At 45.1% G+C, this 15,274-nt stretch overlaps 1 protein-coding gene across 3 annotated transcripts in view; it reads right to left on the bottom strand.

Moving 5' to 3' along the window:
- dnah5l (dynein, axonemal, heavy chain 5 like) overlaps window positions 1–15,274 on the bottom strand; it is a 618,296-nt gene that overhangs the window by 96,347 nt on the left and 506,675 nt on the right. For all 3 annotated transcript variants that reach the window (XM_070881289.1, XM_070881290.1, XM_070881291.1), the window contains 2 exons: window positions 13,546–13,817; window positions 6,366–6,530 (listed from right to left, as the gene is read on the bottom strand). In XM_070881289.1, the coding sequence (XP_070737390.1) occupies window positions 6,366–6,530; window positions 13,546–13,817 (437 nt within the window). The remainder of the gene's footprint in view (window positions 1–6,365; window positions 6,531–13,545; window positions 13,818–15,274) is intronic.

The raw sequence follows: 15,274 nt of genomic DNA, 5'->3' as shown, positions 1-15,274 counted from the left end.
TGGAACAGCTCTAATCAGAGCTGCAGCTCAATGTTCCTGACGGTCATCCTGCTGCCATTTCTTAGAAAGCCTCGCACCTCTGCAACCCGCCCCTAATATAACTACAAGTCTTTCATCACAACTATATTTTCTTTTAAAAAACTGGCATTTATATAGTGCTTTTAACATGAAAAACATCCCGAGGCCCTTCACAAATAGGCAGAAGGAAAACAGACAACAAGCCAGGAAGGATTAGGAGGGATGACCAAAAGCTAGGACAAAGAGTTGTTTTTGAAGAGGTTTTTAAAGGTGGAGAGAGGTGTGCAGAGATGGAGAGAGAGTTCAATCGGACTAAAGACTCTGCTGACTATGTGGGATTAACAGAGGGGGCAGTGCACAGTAAGCCAGAGTCATAGTGTGAGGGGCAAATAGGGGAAAGGAAGTATGGCAAATTAATTGAGGGATTTATAGATGAGGACAAGGAATTGGAATTGAATGTGTTGGAGAACAGGGATTCAGTGTAGTTCAATGAAGACTGTTAATTAATGAGCATTAATTAGTGTTGGACAGGATATGTGTGGCAGTTTTTGACAAGTTAGAGTTTGGGTGGATGATGAGAGACCAACCAGGAGAGCATTACAGTAAATTAATCTGGAGGTGACAAAGGGTTTCAGTGGCGGGGGGCTGAGATGGGTAATGTTGCAGAGTTGGAAGTAAGTATCCGGTGAAGGACAGGACATCGGGCTAGATTTTCCACTTTTTTTGCATGCTTAATTAACGCCCACTTAATGTCCAATTTACCGCTGAAATGATGTATATGCTCATATATCGCCCATTTAGCCACAAAATGGAAACTGACGGGCATTTTTCGGACACTTATCGGTGAGCGTTACTTTCCCCATGTGTGTAACGTCGGGAAAAAATAATACCGCCCGCCCACATTTTTTGGGCGGAATCATCAGAATGGGCGAAATCAATGGCCATAATATCGCCCAGCATTAAATTCCGCACGGAATTAATGTCGAGAATCAATAATACCGACTGCCCACTTTTTTTTGTCGTAAAGATCACATTTGTCGAAATTAATGCCCAGGAGATCGCCCAGCAACACTTTCACTACCTCGCACACATTTCATCCACAATATCGCTCGCCCAAAACATCGCTCAGAACTGTTCTGAACGAATCACAGCAGTGTGGGCGCCATTTTTTAAATTGCAGGTCGCTTCATTCAAAAAGCTGCTTCAATTTGGGAGGAGTTCGGATTGACTCTGGAGTTCTCAGGTGAAGTGACCATCTCAACAGACATATTTTCAGACTCTGGACTACTAGGGGTTTACTGTAGGTGTATTTTAGTGAGGAAATTATTGCTTCTGATCAATCGCTATTATACTTTCATTGCAATGGGGCCAGCCAATTCTCAGCCTGCATCGATTAATACGCAGATGCTGCAGAGTGCAAATGGCTCAATGTCTGATGCATATCATTATGTGCCCAATTTAAGACGTGCCAGAATGAGGAGGAGGTCCAGACCATACACATCCCACATGTACAGGGAAAAGAGGTCTTACCTTGATGTGTCCGAGCATACCTGCGCTTCCACAAGGTGGTGATCAATGAAATATGTGAGCTCATCAAGCCACATGTGCAGCCTGCCATCAGAACTTCAGTGTCGGTCAAGGTCAAGGTCACCGCGGCACTGTCTTTCTACGCGTCCGGTTGCTTTCGGGCCTCCGTGGTCGATATTTCCCCTCTGTCTCACCATGCCACCCATTGCTGCATTAGACAGGTCATGGAGGCCCTGTACGCGTGAAGGATGGACTTTATCAGCTTCCCCATGACCACGGAAGCTCAGACTGACAGGGTTGGAGCATTCTACTGCATTGCTAAGCTTCCCAGGGTGCGGGGAGCAATACAGTGCACTCACATCGGCAGGCGGGCACCTTCTCAGGACCCAGAGCTTTTTCGTAACAGAAAAGGATTTCACTCCCTGAAGGTCCAACTAGTTGTCGACCACAACCATATCATAATGGCAGTGAATGCCAAATGTCCGGGCAGCTTCGATGAGGCTCACATCCAGAGTGAGAGCGCTGTCTCTAACATGTTTAAGAGTCAGCCACAAGGACAATGCTGGATGCTTGGTGATAATTGATATGGCCTAGCCACCTGGCTGATGACCCCCCTGCGTGACATCCACACCGAGGCCGAGACGCGATACAACCTGAGCCACAGAAACGCATGCACTGTGGTCCAGAAAACAATAACTGTGCTTAAGCAGCGCTTCAGATGCCTGGACCACTCAGGGGAGGAGCTACAATACAACTCTGAGCAAGTAGCTAAATTCGTGGTTGTGCTCTCCATGCTGCACAACCTGACTATCAGGAGGGGCCAAGAATTGCCAGAAGGGACTGATGCTTCAGATCAGGAGAGAGAGGAAGGGGATGACGAGAGACTAGATGCTGACCTAGGGCCAGACAATCAGGCTGGATATGCAATCATGCCCATGACCCCCTCCAGACTGCAGGAAAGGGCCCGTGGTGGGCTACATAGCTGCAAGACTCTTACATTAGGAGCTGATATCTGAACGATTTGCCTGAAAGAACGTTGCTGTGAGTGACAACGCTGACACACTGCTGTGTGTGTGCAGCTCAGACATCAATGGTGCCCATCACCTTGGTGCCAGTTAAAGTTTACGTTGATTGAAGTTAAGTTTAATTTAACCTTTTCATGTTAAGGAATCACCAGTGTGTAACGGTGCACCAAGGTTATTGTTGTGGAAGAATTATCTCTTAGTTTATAATACTCTTGTTTTTGGTACTGTACTATGTAAACGTTCAAGCAACAAATTGCCTGCTTAAAACAAAAGACACACTTAGTCTCCAAAGTTCGTTGACCCTGAGTCATGAAGATAGGGGAAGTAGGGAAACGGACGGTTGGAGAGGCAAACAGATGTATATCGCTTGTACTAATAACAGGAAGATAGTTCCTTGTTTTTCTGCTGATGCGAGGAAAATAACCCCACTTGTGTGTGTGTATGCTAGTTAAGCTTTGACTTACCACAATGTAAAGATAGATTGTCATAGCATTACCATATAGGGTAAGACGTTACAAAAATGTTAGATAATTGGACAATGGTGTAGGGGGACAGGACCGCCCCCAAAGGTATAATTGAACTTGGAAACTTCACTCGGAGAGAAGGTGTGGCGAAGCTGGGAGTTTCCCCACTTCTCCCAGAGCGCTCTGTACGAATAAACTGTGACGTTTCCCTCACTGTTCTCAGATTCGGTGTGGAATTTATTTCCCTTACAGTTATGTTCAATAAATTTTTTTTTATACCAACATTGGTCTGAAATCATAAGTATCACGGGCAAAAACACCCAACCCCCGCCCACACCCCACTTTTTCCACCATTGACATCAATCAAATGTTCAACATGTCCAGGAACACAGAATACAAAGGCAAAGCAGCAGGGTGGTCCCCTCCCCCCATACATTACAACAAATTGCATACATCCAGATGGAGATATAACACAGCCATCACCTGTGGACATGCACCTCACTTTCCTTTCCACCCCACTTCTTCTCCCCACCTCTACCCCTTCCCCTCCTCGCTCCATGGCGCCTGGCCGAAAAACTCCTTAGGCGGTGCCTCATAGCGGGGGGTGGAGGCAGAGGCAGTGGTTGCACGGGTACGGGAGCAGGGGGTGCCAAGGGGGGAACATTCTCTGATCCATAAGCAGGATCTTGGTCCTGCCTCTCATCTGTCGTTTGCAGTGGTGGTGCGGAACCTAGGGATGGATTGCCGCAATCCGGGACCACTGGGAAGCCTGTGCCAGCAGTGTTCCTGGCTATCGCCTTCAGGGCCTCCGCCATCCGTGGAACGTACTCAGTCATGGTGGCCAGCTGTCTGGATATGCCCCCCAATGCATCGAGGAGCTGGTTACCAATGTCTATAGTCCTTCTGGACAACTGTAAAATATCTCCGCTCTCATGTCGCGCTCGTGGACCAGACCTGCTGCGTCCACGAAACCTCCACGGGGTCGGCGCCATCCTGGGGAACAAATGGGGTGCCCTGTGGCGAGGTGCTTGGGAGCGGCACCTCCAGAGTGGAGACGGGAATGACCGGAGGAGCACTAGATGGCCTTGGGGTGGAATGGCTTCTGGAGCATGGCAATGTAGGTTCCTCGAAGTCTGCGCTCTCATCCGTAGAGAACAGATGCAGGGGATTGACGGGCGAGAATCAGAGCTCCTCAGCAGATGTAGGATTGTCTGGCGAGTCCGGCCCCCCACCTTCTGGCCTCTGTGGTCTTGCCTGGGGCGGGGCTGCTGGCTGAGCTGCAAAACACAAATGAGGTTATTAGAGGAGAAGGGGGTGCTAGGGTCAAAAGGTCAATCCAGCGCTACACACAGCATATGCACAACAAAAACACCACCGCTATCAAAATCATCACAGACATCACATTTCATGACCATCAACACATGGTGCATTGCAATGATTTTCATTCGGCCAGCATTATTTCTAGAACAATTTTAGAAACCATCCATCATATATGATTGTTCGGATATGAGCGGGTGTAGCATCTATTGACTTTACATCATGCAGTGGTGTAAACTTTACTCACATTGCTTCACTTCAGGGTCTGCAGATGCTTGCGTGGCTGTACGGGGGTGCTTCCCCACAAGTGCGAGCACCCGCTCCTCCATCTTAGTGATGTCGCTGGGGACTGGTGGCCCCCCCACCCGTTCGCCTCTGCACAGACCTCATTGTCAATAACTTGTGCTGTAAAAGGTGACAGGACGACATGGCATGAGATCATTGCATTATATCATTGCTAGGTACTGTCACAGAGACTGATAATACATAACCGACAGAAGTAATCATGATTATTATGATAATTATCATTCATTACCTAAAGACCAGCACTGTGACCGCAGGCTTTGATTACAACATTCCTGGTAAAAGTGAAAGACCTTACATCTGCCGATAGTCGCTCATGACTGTTACAAATCAAATTATATAAATTCATAAGTGCATGTAAATAAATATAATACTTACTTTTGTGGATCCCACAAGCTCATTCCATCGCTTGCGGCATTGGTTACCCTCACGCACCTCTGCTATCTCGGCCCATATCTTCTGGTAAGCCTTTGGGGTGGGCTTCCCACGCCCTCCCTGTGTCAAATCACCGCAGCATAACTCGACCTCCTGCAGGAGGGAGGCATTTGCCTCGTCCGAGAACCTCCTCGCTCTTTTTCACCCTCCAATGTGCTCCTCTCCCAGCTCGCTGCTCTCGCCAGCATCAGTCTCCACAGCGTGCTGTGACGCCTCTTCCTCTCCCTCCATTATAGGCCAAATTCGAGCAAATATCTGGCTAATAACAGCTAATTATTGTTTCCCTATTTGCTCTAAAGTTCTAAACTCTCCCTTCCTCCTCCCAAAGCAGCCACACCACACCCACACATGCCTTCAGTCCCTCTCAGCTCCCTCTCTCTCTGTCTCCTCTTCTGCGCATGTCATGATGACCCTTGACCTCCTCAATCACAGGAATCGAGCAATGCCATGCCGTTGCTAAGGACAGCGACATTTTACGGCAGAATGTCAAAGAGATTTAACACTAGTGCCCATTTCATATCGCTCGTGGTTATGCCCAATTTCAAAAATGGAGACTACGGGCTTTGAGAATGGGAGACAAACCGGCGATCTAAAAACCCATTTTTACTACCCATGCCGGAAATAATGCCCATTTTTGGGCGATCTACACAAAAGTGTAAAATCTAGCCCTTAATGCTTAGTGCTCAACTCAGGGTTAAACAGGAAAGCAAGATTATGTGGTCTGCTTCTGCTTAAAAATGGCAGGGAGTGAATGGAGTTAGTGGCAAGGAGGCAAAGTTCTCACCTGGTACCATTCTACTTTGGGGTATACAAGTACGTGAAAGATGCTATATAAATGAAAGTTTTTTCTTTTGAAAGTTCAACATATCACACTCACTGCGTTCCCTTTGTCAATACATTCAGTAATTTCCTCAAAGAATTCAATTAACCTAGTCGAGCATGACCTATTGTTTATAAATAAATGGTTCCGATAAAATATGCAGCCTCATTTTGTTTACAAATGGCTAATTCATTCACATCTGGTACTGTATGGTTTACACATATTTCAGTGAATTCCACTGCATACAGATTTAGTAAGTTGTACACCTGCAATATCGGAAAGCAAAAAAAACTTGTGTTTATGATAGATGTGCCATTATCTTATTTTTTAGATCTAATAATTTATGTACTGATCCCATTTATGTGTGTCAATGCAAAATTAAGAAAATGAATGCAATGGCAATGCAGAATTAATTAAAAGATTGCTGCACCCAGTCTCATTGACTTTGTAATGTACCTTGGTCTTGGCCAAACGTTCGATATTTTCTGTAGGATCAGAGCCCATGGAAAGGAAGCACACCAAAGGTGTTCGATTATCACTTTCTGCCCACATTACTTCCATTTCTAGAATAACCCCTTCTGCGTATTTTGGTCCAAGTGACTCAGCAATGTAATGACGGGCCTGGAAAAAGCAAGAGTACTCAGAAATATGGACACGATCAAAGATATTAGAAGAAAATGGGTTGTTGGACAAAAAAAATAAATCTACAGGAACAGATCAACAATATTGGAAAACATTTGGAAAAATATTCGCAACAAAAGAAACACACAGAAAATAGGTCCCACTCCCTCATGATATACTTTCCGTGTTCAATAGTTGAGAATGTAATACGTATTACTCATGACATGACTAAACCAAGCCACATGAGAAAAATTACTACCTGCACTGTCAATCAAATGACTGACCTGAAATTCTTAGTAAGCAGACGGACAACATTTAATATGTGGTTATAATTTGAAGTCTGAAATATCTTTTTGTTTGTAATTTGTATTGCATATGTGGTCCAAAATAGCATGATACACATTATCAACCTTACATATGTAAGATAACAACCCCGCCAGAATTGTTTTAGCAATTGCCAGTAATAAATTAAAAGAAAATCAATTAGTTTCACATTCATTTTTACTATCAGTAAGTGTCTGTTGTATCCATGGCAACTCATTCACTGTGACTGCAACTTGGTGTTTTAGAGCACCAGCACAAATGTTTTTAACTCCTCGATGCTACACAGCTGGCCTTTAAAAATCGATACAAGTCTATACAATTAATGTCTAAATCAAATGGAATCAACACAACCTCACCAAGCTCATGGTCAGATAACCTACATCTGCATACACTCTATCAAGGCATTCTAAACATTGTCTGAACAACAACTAACGATGGCAAATGTATTGCAGATAGAGTTTTCTACATACTTGTCAGCACTCCACTAAATAATATGCAAGTTCCTTCTTCATTTTTAACAATGAGGAATATTTGTGCAATAATAACATTGTAAACAGCAGGCAACAAGAGTTCAGAAGGGGAAGATCCTGCCTGATCAACCTCCTGCACTTTTATGAGTAAGTGACATCCAAAGTGGGTATGGAAGTGCCAAGACTTCCAGAAAACCTTTAACAACAGTTCACTATTAGTTAAGCTCAAAGCTATTTGGAATTCAGCGTAAATAATGGGAATAGATAAGAGTAGAAAACAGCAGATACTTGTTAAATGATTTAAGTTGGGCTGGAGAGGAAATGCTGAGTGGGGTACCTCAACAATTGATGTTGGGAACACTAATCATTCTAATTTATATCAATGGATTCGGAAATTCAATACAAACTGGTTAAACTTGCAGATAATGGCCTGGATTTTTCAGTCAGCAGCGAAGAAGGGGCGCTCGTCGTTCACCACGCTGACAGCTGCCCACAGAGTTTTCGTGGGCTTTTGAGTGTAGACTTGCTGTCATCAGGCATCTGATCCTCTACAGAGGATGTGTGTGTGTGCAGGGCTAGCAACAGCATGTCTCTTCAACCAATCAGACTGAAGAATCCTCACTGAGACATGCAGAGTCTAAACCTGGAAGTATAAATTAGATTTACACCACCTACAGGGTCGGCAAGGACACAACCCTCTGGGGAGACGTGATCAGCAGAGAGGGGGTAGGGAAAATCAATTCCAACGGTACCCTACTCCTGACAAAATGTCTAGAACATGACTTTGTCATCACCAACATCTTGTTCCACCAGAGGGACAAGTATAAGGCATCGTGGCAACACCCTCGTTCCAAACACTGGCACCTGCTCGACTATGTCATCGTCCAAGCCAGGGATCGCAAGGATCTGCGCATCACCCACGCCATGACAGGAGCTGATGACTGCTGGACGGACCACCGCCTAATCCGTTCCATCAGCATCAACATAGCCCCAAAGCGGCAACGGCAGCAGAAGCAGTGCCGCAAAAAAGTCAATGCCGGGGCACTCAAAGGCCCAGCTAAGAGAGCCCTATACAGCCAATGCCTCGCAGCTTACCTGGCGTCCCTTGATGACCCCGAGATACGGAATGCTCACAGCGCTTGGTCTTCCCTCCAGGCCTTCATAACCAGTGTCTGCGAAGAGACGCTCAGTCACTCAATGAGGAAACACCAGGATTGGTTTGATGAGAATGACCAGGAGATCCAAAAGCTAATAGATCGTAAGCGCAGGGCATTTCTGAGCCTAAAACAACAACCCAACTTGGGAGCAGCAAAGCAGCATTACAGGCGGCTTAAGGCCCAGGTCCAACAAAAAACCCGCGACCTAAAGAACAGGTGGTGGATGGAGAAAGCACAGGAGATACAGCAGCTGGCCGACAGCCATGATGTGTGAGGATTCTTCACTGCAGTCAAGACCACTTACGGCCCAAACACCCAAGGCCCCACCCCACTGCTGGCCAAGAACAGGGAGACACTCATCAAGGACAGCGAGGCAATCAGGACCCGCTAGAAGGAATACTTCGAAGATCTCCTCAATCGAGACTCTGCCTTTGACTCGAGTGTCCTCGACTCCATTCTGCAGCAACCTAGGCGCCACCACCTCAGCAAAACCCCAGCCCTGCATGAGGTAGAAAAAGCCGTCAGCCAGCTTAAGAACAAGGCTACGGGAGCAGATGGAATCCCCGCTGAGGCACTAAAGTATGGTGGAGAGGCACTATTGGCACAAATGCATGACCTCATCGTTCTCATCTGGAAGAAGGAGAGCATGCCGGGAAATCTCAGAGATGCAATAATCATGACCATCTTTTAAAAAGTGGACAAGTCCGACTGCGGCAGCTACAGAGGAATCTCCCTGTTATCAGCCACTGGGAAAGTCATCACTAGAATCCTCCTCAACCGTCTTCTCCCTATGGCTGAGGAGCTCCTCCCGGAGTCACAGTGCAGATTTCGCCCCTTACAGGCACAATGGACATGATTTTTAAAGCGAAACAGCTGCAAGAAAAATGCAGGGAACAGCGCCAACCCCTATACATGGCCTTCTTTGACCTTTGACACTGTCAATCATGAGGGACTATGGAGCATCCTCCTCCGTTTCGGCTGCCCCAAAAGTTCGTCATCATCCTCCACCTGCTCCACGACAACATGCAGGCCGTGATCCTTACCAATGGATCCATTACAGACCCAATCCACGTCCGGACTGGGGTCAGCAGGGCTGCGACATCGCACCAACCCTCTTCTCAATCTTCCTCACTGCCATGCTCCACCTCACACTCACAAGCTCCCCGCTGGAGTGGAACTAAACTACAGAACCAGTGGGAACCTGTTCAATCTTCGTTGTCTCCAGGCTAGATCCAAGACCGTCCCATCCTCTGTCGTCGAGCTGCAGTACGCAGACGACGCTTGCGTCTGTGCACATTCAGAGGCTGAACTCCAAGTCATAGTCAACATCTTCACTGAGGTGTATGAAAGTATGGGCCTTACACCAAACATCCGTAAGACAAAGCTCCTCCACCAGCCTGACCCTGCCACACAGAACTACCCCCACCAATCATCAAGATCTACGGCATGGCCCTGGATAACATGGACCACTTCCCATACCTCGGTCGCCTCTTATCAACAAGGGCAGACATTGACGATGAGATTCTGCACCGCCTCCAGTGCGCCAATGCAGCCTTCGGCCACCTGAGGACAAGAGTGTTTGCAGATCAGGCCCTCAAATCTGCCACCAAGCTCATTGTCTACAGGGCTGTAGTGATACCTGCCCTCCTGTATGACTCAAGATACATGGACCATGTAGAGTAGACACCTCAAATCGCTGGAGAAATACCACCAACGATATCTCCGCAAGATCCTGCAAATCCCCTTGGAGGACAGATGTATCAACGTTAGAGTCCTCGACCAGGCCAACATCCCCAGCATTAAACCACTGACCACACTTGACCAGCTCCGCTGGGCGGGCCACATTGTTCGCATGCCTGACACAAGACTCCCAAAGCAAGTGCTCTAATTGGAACTCCTTCATGGCAAATGAGCTCAAGGTGGGCAGAGGAAATGTTTCAAGGACACCCTCAAAGCCTCCCTGATAAAGAGCAACATCCCCACCGACATCTGGGAGTCCCTGGCCAAAGACCACCCTAAGTGGAGGAAGTGCATCCGGGAGGGCGCTGAGCACCTCAAGTCTTGTCGCCGAGAGCATGCAGAAACCAAGTGCAGGCAGCAGAAGGAGTGTGCGGCAAACCAGTCCGACCCACCCTTTCCTTCAACGACTGTCGGTCCCAGCTGTGACAGAGACTGTGGTTCTCTTATTGGACTGTACAGCCATCTAAGAACTCATTTTTAGAGTGAAGCAAGTCTTCCTCGATTCCGAGGGACTGCCTATGATGATGAGGAAGCAAGATAAAGACTGGGGAAGAAATAGAGATAAAAGAGACAGAACAGAAAAAGTAAAACAAAATTTAATTTTTACTTTTCTTTAAAGCTCCAACACTAATTAAATTCTGAAGGGATGAGACTTCACACTTATAAAATCTAATTTTCAGTCTAGAGAGGCTGTTTGGCAGTAATTATGACTGATCACGCCGTTATAAATTCATTACACCTGAATGCTCTAACTTTTTTTGCCATGTTTAGTGGATAACTAGTGGGTAAGTACCACAAATTCACAACCTTACATTGATTTCAATGCCAAGTCTATCGGCGAGGTACTGTTATAGTGCAGCCTGTGGAAGAGCAGGGTAACTCGGACCGCAACTTCCGGATTTCCGCATTTAATTGCGCATGTGCATACTCCAGAAGTTGCTGTCCAATTTACTCCTCAATAACGGTGAGCACTGTTAACCTCACCATTATTCTCACTGTAAAAACCGGGCCAACATTAAAATGAAGAAGCAGTTTATGGAAAATACAAAATGAGTTGGAGAAAATATGTAAATGATGAAACAGTGGAAAATGAAATATAATATGGACAACTTGAAAATACTAGAAACGAAGAAAAATGGCAGCATGAGTACTCCATGAATGGTATTGAAATAGCTAAGGATGAAGTTGAAAAATATATGAGATTTGACACCACAGCACAGCATCAATAAACAAAGCAAGTAGACTGTTGAAATATATAGGTAAAGCAGTAGAGGAAATAATAGTCAAACTGTATAGTGTTCTGGTTGGATGACCCTTTGAGTACTGTATCCAGTTTTGGTCATTGAAACACAAGGAAGACATTCAAGCACTGAATGCAGTTCAGAGAAGTGTTAAATTCTTTTCGGCCTTAAAAAGAGATGACAAGGAGGTTATCTGACAGAGTTATCTAAGATCATAAGCAGTTTGGAAAAAGCAGACCTGGAAAATTACTTTAAATAGTGACTAGGGGCTCAAAATTGGCCAGGAGTTGCTCTGTTTTTTTTTGGAGCAACTTGATTTTTCTGGAGTACCTTAAAAATCCCCATTTTGCACATTCAATTTGCACCAGTGTAAGTGAGTTAGTTAGGATTTTTTTAGTTTAGTTTAGTTTTTTTTCAAAAGGGGGCGTTACCAGTCACCTACGCCCGTTTTGGCCATTTAGGCCACTTTGGACAGCTAATAGTTACTCCAAACTAACTTAGACCAGTGTATGTGGCCACTTGTGGCCGCACAGAAAACCCTTACGGAGAGTTAAGAAATCAATGCAGGTAGGTGCATCAGAGGCGAGCAGAAATTAATGACTTGACTAAAGAAAGTAAATAGGATCAAACAGCTATACAGGACATCATATGACAAACTTCGCAAAGTTAATTTACTATACAATAGAAGCATTCATGGAAGCTTAAACTACAAAAATAAAAAAAGTAAAGAGACAAAATATATTTACATATTTTTTTCAAAATATCCAAATAAAAAATAGAACTACCTCCTGCTCGGAATTCTTATCTTCTTATGTAGGAAAGTATCATCAACAGGGTGAAGGAAAGTCTTGAGTAAGCTCATTAAAATTATTGGCTACACAGTTATCACCCCGCCTCCCCCCCGTCACAAATCAAAACTCTCCTCCCTCTCCCAGATCAAAACTCTCCTCCCCCTCCCCCCCATCAAAACTCTCAGCCCCCCCCCAACAAAACTCTCCCACCCCCCCGGATAAAAACTCTCCCCCCACCCCACCCCCAGCTGGATCAAAACTCTCCTCCCCCCCCCAGATCAAAACTCTCCTTCCCCCCCCATCGAAACTCTCACCCCCCCCCCCAACAAAACTCTCCCCCCCCGGATCAAAACTCTCCCCCCCACCCCTCCAGGATCAAAACACTCCTCCCCCTCACCCCCTATCGAAACTCTCACCCTCGCCAACAAAACTCTCCCCCCCGAATCAAAACTCTTCTCCCCCTCAATCAAACTCTCCTTCCCTCCCCCGGATCAAAACTCTCCCTGCACCAACCTGTTTATTGTAGCCTTAGCCCGGGAAGGCAGCGGGCCGGCGTGTGCCGGGATAGGGGCGAGACACTTCGGGTCTCACACTGCAGCACGCACACAGAGGTTGGGGGCAGTAGCTTCTGCGTATGCGCGCACGCTCCAATGCGCATGTGCAGAGCTGCCGGCACTGTTTCTGGCGCAGGGCCCTAGCTCCGCCCCCCCAATCGACTGGCCACTCCGCGCCAAGCCCCAGGAGAGGCAACACAGCTGCCAGAATCGGGGGAGATATTTTAGACGCCGTTTTCAGCCCACAAAGTCAGCGCATCTCTGGTGAGTGCGCCGAAAAAAGGGGTGGACCAAATTTGAACCCTATAAGACAAGGGAACATAAGTTCAAACTAATGAAGGACAAATTGAGAATTGACATCCGGATTTTTTCTTCACACAAAAAGTGATCAATATATGAAATGGACTTCCAGACAGAATAATTGAGGCAAAAATCCTGAAATGATTTAAGAAACAATTGGATACCAATATACTGTTGATTTTTTCTGGATGGTTGAACTAAGATAAACAGAATGGCCAGGCTCATCCATATTTATCTTCTAATCTTGTGATTGTGCACAAACATCCTAAAGGAAACTTGCAAAACTCTAACAGTATCATTTATGACTTTTGCAGTCTCACTCACTTGTGAAATAAACATTGTGTTAAATAATTTCATATGTAGGCAGAATATATATTGCTCCAAATATATATTTATATGTAAGAAAACTATAAGAACTGACCTAATGAAAGAATTTACCTGAGCAATAGTACGATCTGGGCACCAACTACGAATAAGTAGTAGTTTACGGAAAGTGTCCAATGTACTATCATATCCATCAGGGAGGGGAGCCTCTTCTGGAGCTTCTTCGTCAAACCACACCTTCCAAGACTTATCATTTTTTGCCACTTGCACTAGTAGCTGATTGAATGGGTGCGAATGAGAGAGCTGCACCAGATTTAGCCAGGTCATGTCAATGATCCATTTCTTTGGTTTAGGCTCTACAGAGTTGAGGTCTAAGGAGGCACCACCTGCACAAATAAATAATGTATATTTGATTATTATTGATAAACTGAGTAATATCAACTAATACAAAGTTTCATTGCTAGTAATTTTCAAACTTAATGTAACATAAAAATAACTTATGAAAATATATATAATTTAATTATCCTCCCCTTCACTATGAAGCAGCTATTAGCACCTGCCAAAAATCAGGATCCTTAGAGTTAATTTTGTATGTCCGGTTTTCAGATTAAACGTATTTATGTAGGAACATAATAAAATATGCTCTATGTCTCTCTATGTCTCTCTTTTGCTGCTATGTGTATCCCTCAAGAGTAATTTGCATTTGTCCTGGTATTCTCAATTTTTGCGATTTGAATAGAAAGTTAGTGATGATTTTTGGAAGAATCATGACAGCATTTGGGGAAAGACAAAGCACCCCAAGAGCAAAACTGGATTTCAAAAATGTACCTGATCCAGTTAGGATCAGCCGCTTTTAGTTTTCCTAGCTTAAAATTGTAAATATTTGCTTTTTGGGGTCTGAGACATTGAGCACAAACAACTTTATGATAACCTGCTTATTCTTCTATTAAGAGCTTAGTTTGCAAAATGGGGTTATTTCCAGAAAGATCATTGATAGTAGTGCAAAAATTAAACAAACAAATGGTTACACATACAATGTCACTATTATCAAACATAGTATTTTACCACTTAGAACATAAGAACATAAGAATTAGGAGCTAGAGTAAGCCATATGACCCATGGAGCAGGCCATATAGCCCCTAGAGCTTGCTCTGCCATTCAATAAGATCATGGCTGATCTCCAATCTCAATTTCACTTTCCTGCCCAATCTCCATAACCCTGGATTCGCCTATAATCCAAAAATCTATCTATCTCAGCCTTGAATATACTCAACGATTCAACATCCACAGCCATTTTCGGGCCACATATCCACGGCATAACTAAAACTGCCTTTTTCCACCTCTGGCCCGCCTCCACCCCTGCCTCAGCTCTTCTGCTGCTGAACCCTCATTCATGCTTTTGTTACCTCTAGACTTGGCTACTCCAACTCACTCCTGGCTGGCCTCCCACATTCTACACTACGTAAACTTGAGGTCATTCAAAACTCAAAGCCTGTGTCCTAACTTGCACCAAGTCACTATCAACCATCACACCTGTGCTTTCTGACTTCCATTGGCTCCCGGTTAAACAATGCCTCAATTTCAAAATTCTCATCCTTGTTTATAAATCACTCCCTGGCCTTGCTCTTCCCTATCTCTCTAATCTTTTTCAGCCTCACAACCCCACAAGATGTCTGCGCTCCACAAATTTTGCCCTCTTGAACATTCCTCAATATAATTGCTCAACCATCGGTGGCCATGCCTTCAGCTATGTGGGCCCTAAGCTCTGGAACTCCCTCCTTAAACCTCTCCGCTTCTCTAGCTCTCTTTCCTCCTTTAAGACGCTCCTTAAAACCTACCTCTT

The sequence above is a fragment of the Pristiophorus japonicus genome, chromosome 5 (assembly GCF_044704955.1).
Source record: "Pristiophorus japonicus isolate sPriJap1 chromosome 5, sPriJap1.hap1, whole genome shotgun sequence".
Lineage (NCBI taxonomy): Eukaryota > Metazoa > Chordata > Chondrichthyes > Pristiophoridae > Pristiophorus > Pristiophorus japonicus.
The sequence above is the reverse complement of the archived record's forward strand: the minus strand, read 5'-3'. Positions and strand labels throughout refer to the sequence as shown.